The 21,894-nt window shown below is 44.4% G+C and overlaps 1 protein-coding gene across 10 annotated transcripts in view; it reads left to right on the top strand.

The window, feature by feature from the left end:
• STAU2 (staufen double-stranded RNA binding protein 2) overlaps positions 1–18,567 on the top strand; it is a 311,388-nt gene extending 292,821 nt beyond the window's left edge. For 8 of the 10 annotated variants that reach the window (XM_035011353.1, XM_035011347.1, XM_035011348.1 and 5 more), the window contains 2 exons: positions 15,381–15,469; positions 16,598–18,567. In XM_035011353.1, the coding sequence (XP_034867244.1) occupies positions 15,381–15,469; positions 16,598–16,691 (183 nt within the window). In that variant the 3' untranslated portion in view covers positions 16,692–18,567. The remainder of the gene's footprint in view (positions 1–15,380; positions 15,470–16,597) is intronic. The other 2 variants (XM_035011351.1, XM_035011357.1) reach the window with 2 other exon arrangements.
• The last annotated feature ends 3,327 nt before the right edge of the window (positions 18,568–21,894 follow it).

Here is a 21,894-nt window from a genome sequence, read left to right as displayed (position 1 = left end):
TTGATGCCTCAGGAAGTGAGTGCCACATGATACCACTTGTGGTAGAGTCTGATTACTCACCACACCTGCTTCCTCTTCTCAGCTCACAGCCAGACTTAGTACCCAACCTGGAGATGGGTGTAGTCATGGAGTGAGGTATAGTCATGTCACCGGGTTCTGGTCAATGGAGTATGAGGGCTTTCGTCCTCTTTCATGAAATCCTCCTACATACTATCTTCTGTTTTATTTTCCCATCCGCTGGTTGAATGGAGAGGACCATAATGCTAGCCTAGAAGAGGGCAGAGTCACAAGATGGAAGGGGCCCGGGACCCTGCTTGACTAGGATCCACAGCCCAGGAACACCCAATTGGTCTTTTCATGAACATTGAGATGTGGAGGTGTTTGTTCAGCAGTTAGCTTATCTTGCCTAATACACAGAACACAGAAATCACAAGTCACTACTCTCTTCCAAAAGCGTTGTAGAGGAGGTGCCTGATTTCCCTTGGGGCTCATCCCACATTGCATCTCAGATACTCATAAGTACTACTTACGTTTACAGATCAGGTATTGCATTGTTGCTTTTTGTGCTTGTCCTCATTCATTAATTTTTCTCTTTTGAAATACCCTTTTATCCATACTTGGCTAATAATACTAGCTACACAAAGCTTGAATAGCACAATGCTATCAAATTCCAAATGGCTTATTGCTTTTAGCACCCTCCCCCCTTTCAGCAAATTCTTCTAGCCTTTCGATAACTTAATTTATATCCTTTCCACATATTTATCCAAAAGGCAGCTTTTAAATTCTGGCATGGTCACCCACTCTTCCTCCTGGGCTTTGATGCTACCAGATGCTAGAGCAAAAACATTCACAATATGCCTACAATCTATTTCAATATATAATTCTATCCAACTGAATGTCAAGCATTTCTAAAGAATGCTGTTGGCTGATATAACGTCCCTTGCCCAAGTTAAGGTTTTGATTTGAAATTGCGTATTGGAATGCCTTGTGTTACATTTTGCCCCCAATTTATAAATCTATCACAGATTCTCTCTCCAATCTATCTTACCTCCTTAAAATATTAACTATTAAGAGTAGAGTTTAATGTGATATCTTTAGAAAGCAAATGAAGAAAAATATTTTGCTTTTGAAAGGGAATGTACCCTCAGGCAAAAGAAAAAAATTCTCTGCCTCTTAATACACGTTGGGAACTGCCAGTTGTCATGCTTACAGCTTAAGATGGATTAGGATTCCATCACTGATCATCACATAAATTCTTATACTTATAACCTTACATCTTTGTCTGCAGCCAAGCAATTAGAAAACAAAACAAAACAAAACAAAACCCTTGTGTTTGGATATATTAGAATGTGTGGAGCCTGTTAAAGTACCAGCAGTTTCTTGAAACAACTTAAGAGAATTTTTTACTTAAGTATTTGGCAGACCTAAAGCGTATCCCCAAAAGTATACTAAATTTCTTCTCATTTGTGGGTGGAGGTAGAGGAAGAGGACCATTTGTGATCATGATTATTTAAACACAAAGTAAGTCTCTTTCTTTGATTATATCGTCTTAACGAAGATGTTTTTAGGAAGTCAAGATACAGTTTTTCCTTTGAGATGGTTATTTAACCATAGACTTTAAAAATTACTTTTAATGGAGTTTCTAAAAAATTACCAAACCAAGTGTGATATTATCAGTGATAATGCTTTTCTTTCAATGGTAATCAAAAAAAGAGGATATAGTTTACTTGAGCTTTATAGTGACTTTGCATTTCTCTTAGTTTGAAAAAGGAAGAAAGACTTTCTAGAAAAAAAATTACAGTTGATTCCAATAAAGTTTATTCCAAAGTTGCAATAATTGGTATACAATGAGTTTACAACACACGAGAACACTCACTTGGAGAACTATCATTATACTTCACTTTCTTCATTTAAAAGACTAACATTTAGCACCTACTCACTCCAGCTGAATAATCAGTCTTTAACATCAAATGAGTGGTTACTTCTGGGTTTCAGTAAGTGGGGGAAATTATCTACTCCCTAATTTCCATAGGGAACTTCTGAGAATTAATAAAACGTATATATATAAGGTGGCTAGGTATTCTTGAACATTGCCGTTGTTTTTAATTATTCATTCATTCTTTCAAGTCATTAATAAATATTTATTGAGCTTATACTGACTTAGGAGCAATAAGCACTGAAAATGAGACAGCGTGAGGAGCTGCGAGAACACCCAGCTAGGAGTGGGGAGGTGCAGCTCATCTAGGTCCTGTGGTCACAAGGAGTGACAATTGAGTAGAGAACCCGATATAGTGAGGGAGAGAGCCCATGTGGAGAACTGGGAAAACAGTCCCAGGTCTAGGGGAAAGCATATGGAAATCCTTGAGACAGGAATGAACTCAAGGTGTTCTACAAAGAGGAGAGAGCTAGAGCTCCGTGGGTATGGGGGAGCACAGTAGGGAAAATGAAGCTGGGTTAGGGTCACCTAGGGCTTTGGATAAGTCAGAAATTGGGGTTTTGTTCTGAGAGCAACCAGAAGCTCTTAGAGGGTTTTGAGCAGGGTCTTGACCTGTTCTTATCTACATTTCACACCTATCGCTCTGGATGTATTTGAAGAAATGGCTTTAGGTGAGCATAGATACAGGGAGATACGGTTAGGAAGTGATGGCATGAGTCAGATGTGGGAGGTGAGTGAGGTTGATTCCTAGTGTTTTTTGTGTTGAATGAGGGTTACATGTCCTGGGAGAGGAGTGGTTTGGAGGATGGTAATCTCGAATTTGGGTCTCGGCAGATTTTAAATGCCTTTTACACACCTAAGGGGAGAAATCCACCAGGGAGTTGTATGTGTGAACTCTAGGGCAGAAGGCCAGGCTGAAGATAGGAATTGGGGGTCATCAATGTTTATAAGGGATTTAAGTCATAGACCTCAGTGAAATCATCTAGGGAGAGAATAATGATAGAGAAGATAAGAGGCCCAAGGATGGACTTAAAAATCAGGGCAAGGCAAAAGCCAGCAGTTGAGGAAACTGAGAAGAGGTGCCCAGTGACTTAAAAGGAAAAGCAAGAGGGCTAGAGGTCCTCCAAACCAACGGAAACAGAACCTAATAGTATCAGGAAAAAATATGATGTTGCTGATTAACATACATTCATGTATAGGTTCTGGTGAGCCCAGTGAGTATGGGGTCCCAGCCTATCTGGGTTCCAGCTTTGACAGTGACCCTGAATTAGCCTAGCTTCAGGTCTTGGCCTCACCTAAATGGTCCCCCTGTTGAGGTCAGTACTCCCTGCTAAGTCCACTCACCCTCCTACCCAGACAAGTCCATGAGCCTCTGCTGCTGGCTCTGTACCTCCTCCCTCTCCACCCCCCCACCCCCCGCTGCTGGAGGTTGGGGGGGGGGCAACACTCTAGATGAGGTGTTCAGTTCCACCCTGGAGCCAAGATCTGAAGGCTGATAAGCAGTCAGTCATGAGAATGGGTGGCCCCAGGGGCTGGTCAGCCTGAATCCCTGAGGTGAGAAAGAGCTTGTCCAGGCTGAAGAGCAGAAAGGAGGCCAGCACAGAGCATTCAGGGTGAAGAGGAGAGTGATGCCTAGGTCCCTAAGGGTGGAGGGAGGTCTTCACAGGATTTAGGTGATGAGTGACTTGACTTAGTGTGCAGCTTGCTTGAAGCGGGGTGAGGAGCTCCTTCCGTCCTGCCTGATGTGGCCAGCAGAGAACCAGTGCAGCGAGAAGGCACCCGGCCCCACTGGCCCCATTTCTTCCCGAGGCCCAGCCTCCCCTCCCCTGGTTATCTCAGTCAGGCCTGGCATCTCCTTCTTGGGCCCAACACCAGCTGGCCTCAGGAGAGAGTAGGGCATCAGCCCTTCACAGCTCCATGTGACTTTCAGTACCCCGCTAAAGGAATATGGCTTAAAATCCCGGGGTCTCATCTCAGTCTGTAGTCAGAAGTCAGACACCATCTCCTAGGGCTAAAATCAAGGTGTCAGCAGCGCTGTGTTCCTTTCCGGAGGGTCTGGGGGAGAATCCATTTCTTGGACTTTGCTAGCTTCTGTCAGCTTCCTTCCCCTAACTTGCCCTTCCAAGCCTATAATGTCACATCCCTCTGAGCCTTCTGGCACCGTCACATGTCCCTCTGTGGCCAGCACTGGGGGAGGACCCCTGAGGTTAAGGACTTTGATTAGATGGGTCACTCCCGGCAATCCAGGCTCATCGCCCCCTCCCTGGGTCCTGGGGGGGATTAGGTCCTAGACATCTTTGCCATCATTCTGCCTTCCACAGGACTCCTAGATCTTAAAAGATCAAATACAATGCGTGAACTGTTGGGATGTAGATTCAAAAACCAACTTTAAAAGACATCTTTGAGACTATCAGGAAAAGTTTTACATGACCTGGATATTTAGATGATAGAAAGGAATTGTTCTTAATTTGTTCTTAAGGTGTGATCATGGCATGTGTCTTATCTGATACCCAGTTTGGAATCCTCCAGGAAAACATGAAGATATATGAAACCAGGATTGGCAAAATACTGATCATTCTTAATCTGAGTGATAGGTGTGTGGGGGTTCAGTATACTATTCTTTGTACTTTTGTGACTGTTTGGAACTTTCATTTTAAAGATTTTATTTATTCATTTGAGACACAGAGATATATAGAGAGAGCATGAGCAGGGAGAGAGGCAGAGGGAGAAGGAGAAGCAGGCTCCCTGCTGAGCCAGGAGCCCGATGTGGGGCTCGATCCCAGGACCCTGGAATCATGACCTGAGCCGAAGGCAGATGCTTAACCATCTGAGCCACCCAGGCGCCCCTGGAACTTTCATTTTAAAAAGTAAATATATATATATATGAAATATATATAAAATATAATATATATGTATAAAATCAGATGTCAGTAAGAGGCTAAGGAGACCTTTGGGATGGAGGTAAAGATCTATCCTGGCCCCCTCTCTGCTGCAATCTGACCACTAGAGATGGCCACCAAATGCCCCAAGAAAAGAAATCAGGCTTCTGCATGCCTCACCCATTGAGGGAATCAGCAAGGCCTGCAACCCACCTGCCTGTACTACCTTGGACTCTATTTCAGTACAACCAAAAGTTCAGAATTAAACAGAACTTTATAGTTATATTGTTTGATCATCACTCCCTTTTGTTCCCAACTGCCCCCTTCATGCATGCAATCCAAGAGCACATTAAATGCAGTAAAAATTATGAAATAACAAAAAAATAAGAAAATAACCAAAAAAATACAAAAAAAAAAAAGAAACAACTATACATTTTTTTCAATCACATACTCAAACCTAACTGGAATTTCTGGGGAGGCAGAACAGTGTGTGCCCACGTTCAGGGGCAATGCTTCTCCTTCTCTTTGGAGTAGAATATCAAAGAACCATGAAGTCCCAAAGAGACCTTTGGGGCAGGGCAGAATTCAGGCACCATTGCCCTCTAGAACCAGGCTCTCCTTGGGTGGAAGAGACTCCCCTCTGGTCCTCTATTTCAGGATGTGCCACCTGGAAGGTCTCGGGCAAAGTCCCCATTGTGGGGTATTCCTGGGTAGGGTTTCCCAGGCACTTTCTTTGTAGACCTCACACTGGCCCAGGGAGGGGGGAAACACTATTTACAGACCCCAAAGATGACAGAAGCCACAACCCAAATGTTTGACATTTCAGCAAGTCATTAGCTATCATCTGTAGTCCTTGGAGGTAGACTGTGGGACAGGAGGACCTTGTCTCACACAGGGGATAGAGACACTCAGCTCTGCTTTCCTAGGACTGTTTGTCCTACAGCATATTGGCCGCAGAGCCTGCGGGTGGGGGTGAGAGGGGTGTGTAAAAGGAGGAGAGAGAGTCTCATAGGTGAGAAGCTTTAGAGGATGCCCTGAAGTAAGGAAGAGCAAGCAGGAGCAAGATGCAGACTCAGAGAATAGAGAGAAAACAGAAAGCAGAAATGTGTGTGTGAGTACTTGTCTGTCTTAAGGAGCTTCAGATGGAAGCTGATAAATAATCAACCAAGGAGTATTCCTTGAAGATGTTCTGTAAACACACTGTGCTGATTCTCAACAGGAAAATGGCTCTGCCAGCCAAGAGCTGACCAACTATTTGAGAGACAGGACACAAACACATTGAAGATAGCCCTCAGTCCAGGGATGCAGATGGCAAGGGCCGTCAGAAGTTCATAGGTGGGAGACAGGCTGGGAATTGGGGAAGTCCACCCTGGGAAGATGAAAGACTTCAGGAGCCAAGGCGTGGAGGTAAGAAAACTCAGATGTCAGACAAGAGGTAGACCCATCAGACCAGGGCAGGAGATCCATGTGGGCGGGGCTTCTGCAACGTTGGTGTGTCTCCAGGCCGACTGGCTGGGAGCTTTTGATAACACTGACACCTGCCAGGTGTTCCCGAGGCTGGTGACCAATCATATACTCTATTTCAGGATGTGCCACCTGAAAGGTCTCAGGCAAAGCCCCCATTGTGGGGTCTTTCTGGGTGGGGTTTCCCAGGCATCACCCTCTGGGAAATGTGCTGTAATGAAATTGCAATAAATGAAGTTGTAGAGTAGAATGGGGCCAGCTGATGGATGCCAGGCCAAGGATACAGAATGTTATTTGGTGGCTGGAAGTTATTGATGGCTTTTCATTAAGGGCTAGGAATAATGTTAGAGTTCTCTTAGGAAGAGAGATGGGTAAGCAATGCATTAGAAAAAATAATAGAAATATATAAGAAATGGGACATAAATGAACATGGAGATAGAGAGTATAAAGAATTTTAAGCCTGGATGTTGGTCTCAACAGAGAAAGGTGTGATATGCCTGGGTGGTTCAGTCAGTTAAGCGTCTGCCTTGGGCTCAGGTCATGATCCCGGGGTCCTGGGATTGAGTCCCACATCGGGCTCCCTGTTCAGCGGGGAGTCTGTTCTCCCTTTGCCTGTCACTCCCCCTGCTTGTGCTCTCTCTCTCTCTCTCTCTCTGACAAATAAGTAAATAAAATCTTTTAAAAATTAAAAAAAGAAACAATAGAGAAAGATGTGTAATAAAAGCTCTCATTTATGGTCCAGGCATTAACCCCAAGAAGCTCAGAGAGGTAAAATAACTTGCATAGACACACAGCTGGTCTACAGTAGGGCTGGCATTTTAGTCTAGGCCTGACAGACTCCAAACACCACGTTCCCCACCCTTCCTTGTCAAGATGACACGAAGAGTATGTTAGTTTCTCTTGTTGCTTTGACAAATTACTAGACTCAATGGCTTAACAACACAAATACATTATCTTAGAGTTCTATAGATTAGAAGTCAGATAGGGATCCTCCCTGGCCTAAAATCAAGGTATCAGCAGTTTTTTGTTTCGGCTTGAGGGGAGAATTGGTCTTTTTGCCTTTTCCAGCTTCTAGGGGCCACCTACATTCCTTGGCTTGTCCCCCTTCCTCTATCTTCAAAACTAACAACATTTGTTAGTTGTTCTGACCATTTTTTCTTGGCCATATCGTCCTCTCTCACCAAAGCCAGGAAACATTCTCTGATTTTAAGGACTCCCGTGATTAGATTGGACCCACTTGGGTAATCCAGGATAATCTCCCCATCTCAGTGTTTATACCTCCATCTCATGTGCAGAATCCGTTTTGCCATGTGAGGTAACATACGCACATTCTGGAGGCTAGGACGTGGACACTTCCGGGGAGTGGGGGAAGCATCATCCTGCCAAGCACAGAGTCACACTGCCATCGTTCATGGATGCCTGCCTTTGTACCCAACAGCATGTTGTGGTAACACGCCATTACAGAAGGGACTTTTTGTTGGACAGCGCAGGAATTCTAAAAGGAATGAAGTTGGTAAAACAAAACCAGTGTGGTTAGAGTAAAACATGGCATCGTGGGTACCACTGCTGATGTTTGTTCTAAACGTACCGCGAACATTCCTCAGCACCGTGAATCCTGCTTTAACTCTGTATCATTGTCAAGGCTGACAGCTACATGGATCACCCAGTGTAGAGCCTGACCGTGGAATAGAGATGATGCCTAAGTCTGTAGTCTAAGTGCCCAAGTTTGTACTAATTCCCCTAATTCTAGAGTCAAAATACCTGTTCTCTGCTTTGGTAGACTGTCTAAAACCTGCGTGTCTTCAGACCACCACCAGCCTGTTTTTCGTTTTTTGTTTTTACAATGAGTAGCCATCACCTTAGCAGGCTTACATCCCTTTGTTACAACAGTAAGCAATTCATAAAGTACCAATTTTATGGAAATTCCACAAATCAATAGGATTATGTGAGCATAAACGGAAAGTGCAGGCTATATGAAATTGTTAGAATCGGGGCAGCAAATGGTTTAATTAAAGCTCAGTGTAATCCTTTTTCATTTTCTTTTTAAAGTCCTATCATTGATTCATCTGAGATGTGGTAGACTGAGGATCCTATCGTAATGTGATACAATTTAGAAATACAATTTTCTCTTTTCGGTTTCTTTTATTTTATAGAAAGAGATGGTTGGCATTTTGTTACAGACCTTTCAAAGCCAGAAAATGGTAACTTAGGGAATGTTAAAATTCACATTCTTTGGGCAATAAGCCTTAAGCTTACTGAAGAACCTGCTGGTTTTCAGCCACTGAAATAATTCAGTAGAGAGCCAGTCTCAAAGATTGTTGGGATGAGAAGTTAGGGGAACCCTCAACTGCAAATAAAGACGTTTGCCAGTTGAAGCCTATCATTTTCTCATTTAAGAACTATTTAGTGAGCTGCATATATGACCACTATGTGCATTCCGAAACGAACCTAGCAGTTAGAGTGCTCCCAGGAGGAGTTCCACATGAGCAAGCACTTCAGGGGAAACAGGTAAAACAAAACAAACCTTGAACGCTCACTTAAAAATGAAGGCCACATTCAGGCGTGTGTGGTTGCCATTGACTTTAATGGGAACAGCCTGTCTGTTTCTGGGATTCAGGACATAAAATCGGTGGAAAAGTGTAAAATGGGGGAAAAAAAAAAGGAAATGAAAGGACCCATCAGGCACTGTGTTTAAATACTACAAGAAAAACAGTGTGTCATAAAGGGAGGAGTTAAAATTCTCCTTTTTGCTAATGAGGACCATCGTTGTCTCTCAAAAAATGCTTTAATGCTGTTACATTTAACTCTTGAAGACGGAAGCAGAAAGAATAGGCACTGGTTTCAACACAATTTACTAATTGCTGATTAACGAGAGGAAAGTTAGAAATTGCAGAAATGGCTGGGAAGACTCACCTCCATTCTGCGAACATACAAACACACACACACACACACACACGCGCGCGCGCGCGCAGACGTGCAAACCAAGACCAACAAACAGGCATGGAAAGTATCTTCCTGGCATCTTGTTTCTGGCATTGCTATAACTACGCACAAAACAAGTGATCCATGAAATGGTAGCGACATCTGTTCGAGAACCTGTGGGGCTTTCCTCACAAAACAGTTGTAAAATCTGTTGGGGACCAAAATATTTCTACGTATCTATGTAGACGCTTTCTTTTAAGGGAAACACACACACACACACACAAATGGATACAAGTCTTGAGCTGAAAAGACAGGAATAAAAAAAGGAAATGTCATCTACTTCTTTAAAAATGCTTCTTTAAAATTTTTCTCCTTTCAAACCAAGCTACATGAATTGCCTTGAATATACCTTTTTTTTTTCTTTTTTCTTTCTTCTTTTTTTTTTTTGAATCCCAGAACATGTAAATGGTCATAAAGCTAAAGTTCGAGATCCCCCTTGGTAGACTGCGGTAACATCCACTCGGATGCTGAGTGAGTTTGTTTTGATTTGGTAGGAAACATTTTCTGACCTTGGTAATGAAATCATTGAGTTGTCTATTTGTTTATGGCTGGAGCCGCATGGAGGGTTCTGGGTACTTATGTTAGTGCATCTTTGAAATTCTCAAATCCACGGTGTGTGGGAATTTATACAACGTGGATTCAAGCATCGTTTCAGGATGTTCCTCATTAAGGCACCCAGATTTACCTCCTTCCCACGATTCCCCAACATTACTTTGCAGTGATCACACAGCAAACTGTCCAGGCTGAGGAGCTGAACTGAGACAGTAGGAGCTGAGCCTCTTCTTATCTATTTACCCTCTCAGTAGCTCCTTAATCAGGCTTTAGATGTCTCTCCAAATGAGAGTTACTGGATTTTTCCCTCACTCCAGTGTCCTTTACTGTTATGTAGCATTTTTATAATCTGTTCCTTTTTTTTTCTTTTTAAACAACTGGCCTCTAGCAAGTAACAATTTATTCAGTTGGAATAGTTTAAACATGGAGATTTTGTTGATTTTACTGCCTTCCGGACAGACTTGGATGTGCTTAGTAAAATGTTTTTGTGGACTGTTCAATTTTAGCATTTGTTCGCAAAGCCATTCCATTATACATTGTTCTTTGAAATGATTGATAATTGAGTCTTGCTAAATGAAGGGGGCTATTTGGGGCTTTGCTGCATTGTCCTCTTCTCGGAGCCGTTTTGCTGCAGAAACTGAAGCACACCCATCTCACAGATGGAATTTTTTCATCTGTAAATTATCCTTTCTGGGAAAGCAGCGGCCGATGAATTGGGGGTAGGGTGGGAGCTCCCCGGTTGAGCTCATGACAAGGGGGAGAGGAAGCGGCAGGATCAGGGTTCTATTAGCACCTGGGGGAGGAGGCACGTGGTCGGCAGCCCCTGCCCATCTCGGCTTTCCTAAACATATTTGGCTTATCGCTCTCTATAAATCACTGCCGAGCCCTCCATCCTTTCTTGGTCCATTCACCTTTGCAATCCCAGCACCTCCTCTCGCTGCAGGACCCCACAGCCCACAGTCCCAGGCAAACCCTGCAGCTTGTTTTTCCCTCCAGCTGGCAACCCCGTGCAGGTGAGGAATGAACTCTTCTCAGAACAATAGAGGGGAGGGGAGCAAATAGAGTGAGCAAGACTTAGGATCCTCAGAATGTTAAGAAATGAACAGTCAAGTTACCTTGTTTGGGAGTCGTTGGGTAATTCTAAGTGACAAAATAACTCCTATAGCAATTTAATTTTAGCCCAAACTACAAGTGTTAGAGAAGCGCTGAACAAGGCCTCAGAAGTCAACCCAGGGACCACAAGAAGGCTCGAGACTGGTGGCTGACTGTGGTCCCCACAATAAACCTCTTCTCTAGAAAGTGGGGATAATTATATGAATTTACCTCCAGGAACTATTGTGGGGAATCATTCATAGAATGAGTGCGGAGGAAGGAATAAGAGTGATCTGGAAATACGATATTGAAAGAAGTCATGCTGAAATTGGCTAGGTTTGAAGAAAATAAAGGGATCTGGTCAAGAATGTGCGCCGGGTCCAAATCTCTGCTCTCCGTTCGCTACTTGTGTGACCTCAAGTAGGTTACTGAATTCCTCATGGGTAGGACCCACCTGCAGGACTGTGGTAACACCTGATATCACTCAGGTAAAGGGCCTGGTCTCATGACTATGGCAGAGTGATGTCCATCAAATGGAAGCTATTGCTGTTTACAGAGAAGATAAACCGTCTTTATTGTCTTTTATAAATTAGTAAGAAGTCCTGTCCTATTTTTTTTTTTTTAAGATTATTTATTTATCTGAGAGAGAGAATGGGAGACAGAGAGCATGAGAGGGGGAGGATCAGAGGGAGAAGCAGACGCCCCGCTGAGCAGGGAGTCTGATGCGGGACTCGATCCCGGAACTCCAGGATCATGACCTGAGCCGAAGGCAGTTGCTTAACCAACTGAGCCACCCAGGCGCCCAAGAAGTCCTGTCCTATTTCTAAGCAATTGTATTCAGGGTTATCAATAAGATGTGGGTTGAATTATCTCATCAGATAAATAAGGGAATATTTTTTGGAAGCCTTTAAGCATACCTTTGGAGGGAAGCAGCCACGCAAGAATTCTGAGAATCCGTTCGTGGCATTGAGTGAAAGAGCATGCCGCCATTCCAGCCTGCAGTACATTCTCTGAGTGATGACAGGCGTTTTGAAAGTGCACGGGGACCTGCCTGACATGTTGATAAAATCATCCAGGAGATTTTGCAAGAGCTAAAACACCGAACCTGCTCTCTGAGACCTGGCCTGCGTCTCATGTGTGCATCTCTGGTTGGATGGAACAGAGCAGGTGTCGCTGGGTCCTAGACTTGGTGGAGCAGGACATTTGGTTCCAGGCATTCAGGCAACAAGCATTCCAAAAACAACTAGGGAAAAGGGGCTACAATTAGCCTATGAATGACTTTTGAAAATTGTTTTTAAAAGTTGTTTTTGGTTGCCATTTTGACCTCGTTGGGGATAAAGCAGGACCAAGAAGGCCTGGCGCTCTTGGGTGTCTCATTCAGCAATTTGCTGAATCACATGGCAAATTTAAATTTGGGGGTACTGAACAGCCCTCCACAATAGTTCGTTTGGGAAGAAATTGATAAAAATTAGCATTCCTGACAATAATTCACAGACTGAAGGATCAGAAAAAAGAGGAGTAGTTCATTTGTTCAAAACTGTTGAATATACCAAGACCTGTAAGTTCATTAGCACCATCCCCCTTCCCCCGTGAAGTTGGGCTATCTGGAAAGGTCAGGCATGGACTGGTCTTGAGAGCTCAGCAGTGAGTGGGCCCAGTGCCTCACCCCATACACGCATATGTAAGGCAGGCCTCCAGAGCTCAGGTGCATGTCACAAGCCCATGGGAGTGTGCACATCCACAGGGCTGTCCACAGTGAGGCACCTAGGAAGTCCGTCCAGCACCCCAGCACTCCAGGACTGGAAAGGACCTCAGGGGTCACCCAGCTGAATGAATCTAAAAGTGAGCCAAATCCCTCTGCAGATTTCTTCTGGGGGAGAAGAATTGTCCAAATCTGGATTTTTGAGAGTCAGTTTACTTTTTGAAAGCCGCCAAAATTACTCAAAGCCAAATCTAGTGAATAGAGTACTTGGTCAGGACGGACAAATGACAAAGAAGGTGGGGCCAAAAGATGACAAAACTGGTTTGCTCGAGTGCCGCACAAAGTGGTTCTGAGAGGTTAATTGCAAAGCACCTAGAGGAACATCGGCTTCTCACACTGCTGCTGTGGTCACAACCTCCCTGAGGGCAGAGAGAAAGCTCCTGTCAGATATGTATGTATGTATGTATGTATGTATGTATGTATGTATGTATTTTCACGTCAGATCTTTAAAAGTGTGCCTGCTTTTTGGCCCAGAAACTCAATTTCTAGGAATAAGGAAATTATTGAGAGGTACACAAAAATTTTAACCATTGGAAAGCTGGATGCAGCGTTAATAACAGCTTCAATATTGGGAGTGTCCGGAATGTCCAACCGTAGGGACCGGCTAAATGGAAGAGGCCATATCAAGTCAACACACTGAGCAGTGAGGCAAAAGGATGCTACTGACATGTCTCTATCGACTTGCAAAACTGCTCGTGTTCAATGAAAAGAACAGGTTATAAAACAGTGTCAGGATATGATCCAGGTTAAAGTGTGTGCATATGGGGAAGGGATAGGAAAGCATATGGAAAGACATTATACCAAGTGGTAAATGGGTGGGTGGGACGGTGAATATTTCCACATTTCTTTTTGGCTTGTACCTATTATGATTGTCCTGTAATGAAGACTATTTTTATAATAAAAAGATAATAAAAGGAAACATCACAGAGAGGAGAAAGAGGTTCTACTATGCTTAAGGAGGAATTATGACGTACCTATATTCGTTTGTGAGGGTTCTCATAACAAAATACCACAAACTGAGCGGTTTAGTCAACAGCAGTGTATCTTCCCACGGTTCTGGAGGCTGGAAGTCCAAACCCGAGGTGTTGGTGGTGTTGGTTCTCTCTGAGGGCTGTGAGGGAGAATCTTCCAGGCCTTTCCATAGCATCTGGCGGTTTGCTGGTGATCGCTGATGTCCCTTGGGCTTCTGCTGTATCACTTCAATCTCTGCCTTCCTCCCCACATGGTGTCCTCCTCGTGTGTGTGTGTCCACACCCAAAGTTCCCCTTCTTATAAGGACATTGGCCATATTGGATTTGGGCCCACTATCCAGGAGGACTTCATCTCACTTAAATCTGCAATGACCCTATTTTCAAATAAGGCCGCAATTTGGAGGTACTGGGGGTTAGAACTTCAACATACAGATTTTTTTTTTTTTTGGTGTGTGGGAGGGACACAACCCAACCAGTAATAGTACCCTAGTGAGATGGCCGCACTGCTTCTACCCAACTGGAAATAGCGCTTACCTGCCACCTCAGCGTGCGCCGGCTGCTAAATAGTATGAGCAGGGGCCAAGACCAGGAGCAGTGGGGTCGGCAACTGACATCCCTGCTCGATTGTTCTGTAAACCTAAAACTACTCTAAAAAAATTGTGGCTATTACCTTAACAATTAAAGTCAAAAACTATATTACAAATAATGACATTTACAAGGGATCATATGCTTAGTCAGCTACCCAAAAGGGGACTTTGGCAGATAAAAGTTTGGGAAACTGCAAGAGTCAGCCCTTTTTCAAAGGCAGTTGAGAAGACACAGATGACCAAAGTGTGACCCAGCAGGATCTCCAGGATTCAAACAGCCCTGGGCCGTTCACACCTATCCCAGACTCAACAAAGCCCTTCTAATCGAGCTTTAAAGTGGTGCGGGGTGGGGGAGGGGAAGAGGAACCAAATTCTTATTCGAAGAAATAACAATTTGGAACGTGCACAAGAGTGTCAACAAGTTATGTAGATCTTATCAGCATCGCATTTTTGGTGCCTCCCAGCTATCCAGCGAGGCTCCATCAGCCTGTCCGCACCCTTCAGCGTCCCACGCATGGCAGGCATATCAACACCTTGGGAGGCTCTGCTGTGGCCAGGCCTGCCTCCCCTGGGCCCCCGAGGAGCACACATTTTCTCTCTCCTCGCAGAATACCATCCTACCATCCCCTCGGTATGCACAAGGGTCTTGGGTCCACTTCTCTGCGCACAGCCCGTGACTTGGTTAGGGCTAAATATAAAACTGAACAATACCTTTATGCTAACTTTGGAAAGAGTACCTCAGTTGAGAAAATCTGATGTGCTCACATCTGAAAGGTAGTTTCAGTACTGTGAGGAGAAATTATGCAAAGTCGTTGTCAAACTGCAATCGGCTTAAACTAGGTGTTTTTACATTGGCAGATAAAAACTTCGTGGTTTTACAAAATTGTGGATGAGGGACAGGGCATGTGACTTTGGGGATCCCTCTGCCCACCTACTCCCTCCACAGAAATAAAGCTCTCGTGGTATATGCATTGCTCCATGATAATATAGCCTTTCAGATGTAAATTTGCTAAATGATGCAAAAAAGCGTTTATTTAGACCAATGAAAATGATAGTCTTTACTATACATCTCAGCTCTCTTTTACAATTACCTGTTTATTAACATTAAAGTCAGTGAATGGATCTCCTTGTTTGTGTGTTTGTTTTCATTTTTAGGCAGCTTTAAGTGCCTTGAAACAATTTTCTGAACAAGGACTGGATCCAATGGAAGGGGCAATGAATATTGAAAAAGGTTCTCTTGAAAAGTGAGTAAATCTTCTGCTGTATTCTTACATTTCTAATTTTGTAACTGTACAGAAAAATAAGATATAGATGGCAATAAGGTAAAAAACCCTCAGGACAACAATATCTATATCTTACAGAGTTATTCATAACACAATTAAATGTAAATAAATGAGAAACAGTAGCATATATGGTCATTTTCATTTCCCGTAATACATCTGTGAAAGTTTTAATCTACTAACTGATCATTATTTCTGCATTTTAATGCCTTTGTTGGAAATATTTATGTGAGTTTTGTTGGCTATAGAGACTTGCACAACTCTTAAAACATCGGTTTTGGCTTCATACCACTGAGCTTTCTTCTAGCTAAACCATTTTCCGAGGTACACATTTTCACTCACACTCCTGCTAAGTTGTGGGCACAAGAGAGAGAAAAGGCAAAGCAGCTGAGAAGAGGTATTCCCTCCTCTCGACTGCATTTTCTTTTTCACGGTGTTGTAGAGACACAAGCTGGCATTGCCACCCGAGAGTGGCTCCCAAGGGCTGCAGAGGCGAGAAGGCAGCTGGAGTGAGTATTTCTGAATCCAGCTCGTGGCCCTTTTATGATATTGAACGTCAGGTCTTACCTGAGAGACTGAAGTTTAGGTCTCTCTCAGAGGCCCAATTTATACTAGAGAAATGGAAAGCAATTGCATTTCCACGGTGGAATCCGAACTCTTTCCAAGCCGTTAATAATTGCAGGTGAGATTTCAAAACACACATTAGAGGAGATAACATTTTTGAGAATGAAAAAAAATATATATATATAGATAACCCAGCAAGTAAAAACCAGATACACTGATCCTCCTGTTAACAGCCAACAGCACTTGGTCATTAATATGTAAACGGTGAGAGCGTGAGAAGAAAACATTTGGTAAACAGACCTGGCATTTGAAGTTGTCTATAGATTGGCAACCATTTATAAGCTAATTTAATCAAAAACATTTCCACATGATCTCATCAGTAGACTATCTGAACATAAATATTGTTGTTTCACTTTAAAATGTCACTTTTGTGGTGACCTTTGAATCCTGTGTGCCATCTGCTAATAAACATGTCTGAAGACGTGCAACCCTGGGCCTTCAGCTCTTGTTAATGTATTAATCTTCCAGACAAGCCCAGCATCTGGGAGAGAAAGCGGACAATAACCAGACACACCCGGGCTCCATCGCTCAGGACTGCAAGAAATCAAAGTCGCTCATCTAGCAGCTCCCAGAACCGCGGCTGCCACCGCATCCTTATAAACCTGTCAGCACGCATGAGGGTGTCTGTGTTCAAGGAAATGAATGACTAATACCATTATTTGAGTCTTACGTGAAGACAACACTATTCTAACACGAGAGATAATATACATAGCACTGTTTACTCAACTGGGGGAAAATAAAACTTTGAGCGTTTCCCTTGGAACTTGAGATCAGATCATAACTCATTGGCCCAGAGGCAGCAGAAATCTGATCCTGCTACTGGAGCTTAAAATAACAGTTAGTGAGAAGTGTTAGAAACAGAGGTAAAAATTTTAAATGATTAATAGAGAAATTGGGTTTGGTTCTGTTGTTATGATTGTTTTGTCGTGGCGCTTGTGTTCAGTTCTGCTCTCTCTCTCTCTCGTTTTAAATAATGCTTGATGATTCAAAGATTAACCAATGACGTGCTGTGGAATGTGATGGTTGTTGTCTTCATATAGAGTCACGCGGTTTCTCTTTTTATGCCGATATTTGTAATCTTCATCCTGAGTATCAATAGGAGTAACTTTAAGGCGCACGCCTCAAAGATGATGCAAACAAGCAAGGTTTAAACCAGGTCAGATATTTATTTAAGATACGAAATAACGTTAGGAACAACTAGTTTCAGTATACTCCGGGAATCGAGCGAAACCAGCCGGCTGTGGGTTCTGAGCGCGCAACACGAGGCGCCAGCAGGGAGGCGTCTTGCCTCCACACCCCGTTTCTCTGGACTCCACGTTCTGCCGTGGAAAGCGCACCCAGCCTCATCCGTGCGTCGTGGCCACTCTCCGTTTTGCCTCGAGCGTGTTCTCGGTAGCTGCCTCTGGACTTGGGACGGTGAGGAGGATCAGGCACCCCGTCCGCGTCTTGCCGGCGTGTAGCCAGCCACGCTCGGGACCAGCATGGTGGAACCCGGCGGGCCGCGAATGCAGTAAAAATGTGGTCGGTTTCTGTGTCAGTGTTGTCATTGCTCTTCTTTCGTTCCCGGGCGCGCCTCTCTTGAGGCGCCCCTGCGCGAGCCCCAGGCCGGACGGAGGCCGCCAGCCGGCCTCGTCCTCCTGGGCCGCGCGGGGGCCTTGCTTGGCCGGGCCGCCTGCTGGGTGACTAGGAGCCCGGCTTCCTGGGCAGCCGCGTCCCCTCATTGTTCGGCCTTTCTCCGTATTGATTCGCCCGCGTTGTGCAATGAGAAGACGCTCGGTGGCCTCACGGCTCGACCCAACATGACAAGAGAAATATAATTATGTAAGATTTCGTAAGCAAAACCACCACAAATTATGATCGGCTGACTCACACGCGACTGGAGAATAAACAAACAGCAACATAAGGAAATAACTCGAGGGTTGTTTTTGATGAGTCCCATGTGGGGAAGTCCGCCAGGACTGGGAGGGCTGGGTGCCCTTGGAGGAAATGGGTTTTGTTACACAAAGCTGGGTGCTTGTGGTCTGTAAAGTTGGGGAGGGGGTCGCAGGTCAAGCCAGGCTGAGCTGGGCAACACCGTCCTGCTGCCTAGCACCAGGGCACGGAGGGCCCTGGACCCTCCCCTTACCAGGGGACAGGCTGTCTCTTCTGCTCTGCCTTTACCACCTGAGTAAGCTTAGGCCCTCGGCTGGCGGCGGGGAGGGCCTGGACACAGCACTCCCTCAGGCCGGGTCTTTAAAGTGGAGCTTCAGTTTACCAAACACAATAAACACGGACTACCTCCTGCAGCCCACGGTCTGAACAACACCGGGGCCGTCAGGGCTGTCGGAGAGGGGTGAGCCCAGGGAACAAACGAGCTCATCAGTTCTCACCACCCAAATATCTGAAACCTTTAACTCTTGAGCCACCCTCAGAGCTGAGGTATCCCTAACACACCAGGGTGGCAGTCGGCTCGGTTGGGGGGGGGGAGGGCGGGGGCAAGGGGGGATGTAAATTTGCATAGGACTTCAAGTTTAATGGGGAGGGAATGATCTAAAAATTCTGTCCCATCTACCTGCTTGAAGAGCCTGCGAAAGCTTTTAGATATTCCACCCCCCGCCCCCACCCCGGGGGGAATGCAGCGCTGTCTGGGAACCTTTGGGGTTTTCTTTGGGTTGGATTAGCAATGCAAATGTTGGGTGGCCTGCAGACCCTTGCGGGAACCGGCCAGGATGCTCCAAGCTCGTTCCAAAGCGCGATGTTATATATCATTAGAGGGGAAACCATTAAGTAGATTTATTGAAAGAATGTTTCTTCGGCACAAGGAGATCTTTTTGATGAAAAATGGAACTCATTATTCTTTAAAGGACACAGATTGACTTATCTCCTTTATCAATTACAGTGTCTGCTTTCAGCTTTTCTCAATCAGCAGTGGGCTTTGTAGTCACTTCCCAGTGCTGAGGCCAATGTGCTTTATGAGAAAGGTTTGTTTTTACATTTTAATTGGAAATACAATATTGCACTTTGGAACTCTGACCATCCCTTTCCAGTACAACTTGCCAAAGATCGATGGTGAGACACCACCAATTGGGCTGTGACAGGATAGTCCCCCCTTTCCTGGGGTGATGTATCCGAGTCGTCCTAGCATTCTTCTCCGCAGCCAACCTTCTCAACAGTGAGTTTTGTTGCTGTCGTCGATAGCTTCGACCAAATTCCTGCACCATAAAATAAAAATAGATGAATGAAAAACTCAACGTATTACACAGAAGTTTTCAGGACTCCTGGTAACCTTGGAAATGTGGTCCAGACCAGTTGATTAGTGTTTCATCCAGCTGCAGGTGAGTGGTCACCGCCCAGTTTGTTCTGTACCTTTTAATGTCCAGAGGCTGCTTGTTATCATTATGGCCAAGGATGATAGAAAACCTAACAGTTTTGCACTCAGAGCTAAGAAGTCATTAATGGCAAAATCGTATATGAATTTGTCTTTGTGTTTCCTCTAACTTATCCCACCATGATATAGGTACCTGATAAATGTATAAATGATACATTGAATATATGCAAAAATGGGTAAATGAATGATCTACCGAAGGGATAGATAAGCTTGTTAAAGAAATAAACTTTAAATCTCACCGCTTAACATGACACAGAGATAGTCACTCATGATCGTGTATGGCATCCCTGTTGCTAACATTATTGTACCTTCAACCCAGGGGGAACTGTGGCATTTTTTAATCCAAAACATGGTGGGTTCAAAAACACCCCTACTTCAGAGGACTTTGGACCCATAGAAACTCACTATACTATCCTGCCCCCCATCTTCCCATTTCTGCATTTATATTCCTTCCCTAGGCTAGCAGATTTAATGCCAGTGCCCGCTCCTAGATACATTCCTACATTTCCATAATCACAGATATGTGTCTCATGAGGAGGAACCTTGTAACATATGGTTCAGAGCAAAGACTTCCTTAGACTCTGTCAAGCCCCCTGTCTATTTCTGGCAGACACCACCCAAGTTCAATCTCACCTTGCCAAGACTCATTTAAAAATTATCTCGTTAGGGAAGCTCTCCTCTCTGTTCTGACCTCTTAACTAAAAGCTCCTTTGGATCCCCAGCGCGCTCTGATATATGCTGGGAATGCAGAAAATAAATAAACAAGTGATACTACTTCCCCCTGAAGGACCCACATTCTAGCTGGAGGGAAAGACCCACAAGGAAATGAGCACTGAGACTGGAGCATTTTGTTCTCACAACCACTGCACGGGAGCTCGATGTTCACCTGCTCGTTCCCATCAGTCACTTCTTCCCTCCATCTTACATGTTTTGGGCAGTGTGCTCTTCAGGTGACACTGTCAAAAAGCCACCATCTGTTTTCTCTCTAGCAATATTATCTTATCTCACCTCCACCCCACATGCCCCAGATGTCCATGGATGGCCCCCACCTCCCAGCCTCAAAGGTACAGACAGCAGATGAAGAAGCTCTTTAAGGCCCCCTCCCTACACTCAGGAGGCAGACCAACCAAAGTGATCGTATCTCCTGGCCTGGGAACAGTGCCCATTTGAGTATGTAAATGTTTATTGAATAGATGAAAGACCCTAAAACCCCTGCCATGATGGATTTGCCGGTCTAACTGGATCAGCAGTGAGCTGGATGCCTGGACAGAGAAGTCTGGCCTCTTGGATGGAGTCTCCCGCCCGCGAATAAATTCTAGTTGCACTTCTGTTAACGTATAGCCTTGTTGAAGTCATTTCAGCTTTTCATCCAAAAACAATAGGGGCAAGAATATGCAAGAGTCAGTGGCCTATTTTTTAATGTGCACAAGTTGTGAAAGTAAATACAATCTTTCAGTCAAATTCAGTGGGTAGTAGAGAAAGAGCTATGGGCTAAGAGTCAAGTGCCCAAAGACCCGGTTCAGACACAGATGGGACCCTGGCAAGAGATCTAGCCTTCCTGGGCCCCACTTTTCACATCTATAAAATGATGGCCCCTAAGAGCATTACAACTCTAAATGTATACTACCATTTATACCTCTATTACTAGTAGTATGCTTATATTCAAATTTGGTGTCTAATGTGTGGATTTTTTTTTTATGAAATACCTGCAAGGAAAACACCACTCTTTTGTCAATTTGGAGTCTGTTGGTTGTAAGCTATAGAAACCTATTCAAGCCAGCAATGGGGAACTTGTTTTAAAGGTACAGGGGTGTTTCACAGAACCTAAGGGCAGAAATGCAGATGCAAACTGGAGCCAGGAAGTAGAAGGCTGTGGGGAAACCAGGAAGCTCTCTTTCTCCCTGTCTCTTAATTCCCCTCCTCCCTCTGAATGTCTGAATCATCTGTCTGCACACCAGCTCCTGCTTCTCAAGTGCACATATCAGAGAACATGGCTACCAAGAGAACCCAAGTTTACAGCCACCTGAGGAAACAATGAATCTCTCTTTTGAGTTCGTTCCTCTACTCAAAGGAAGGAACCCCTGATTGGCTCACCTTAGACCAGTTGTTCACCTCTGGCCCACATTGTGCAGATATGGCTGCCTCATTCTACCCCTGTGGAGCAGGGCAGGGTAGTCATCAGAGAAGAATCACTGTCTTATGAGACAACCCAATAGATATCTGCCTTGACTACTTCCCAGGGGGCAAGGCTCGTTATAATCATGTGCCAGTTCTTACTTTCAGTGTAAACAGTGAAGCTTCAATAACTGACAGTCTTCCAAATGTCATAGATTGGTCTCAGGTTTGTGAAGGATGTACCGTTTTGTTTGGTTTTGTTTAATCCTTTCAAGTCTTCGGT

Source organism: Mirounga leonina, unplaced genomic scaffold (assembly GCF_011800145.1).
Source record: "Mirounga leonina isolate KUSES-001 unplaced genomic scaffold, KU_Mleo_1.0 Mir_165, whole genome shotgun sequence".
NCBI classification, from domain to species: Eukaryota; Metazoa; Chordata; class Mammalia; order Carnivora; family Phocidae; genus Mirounga; species Mirounga leonina.
The sequence above is the reverse complement of the archived record's forward strand: the minus strand, read 5'-3'. Positions and strand labels throughout refer to the sequence as shown.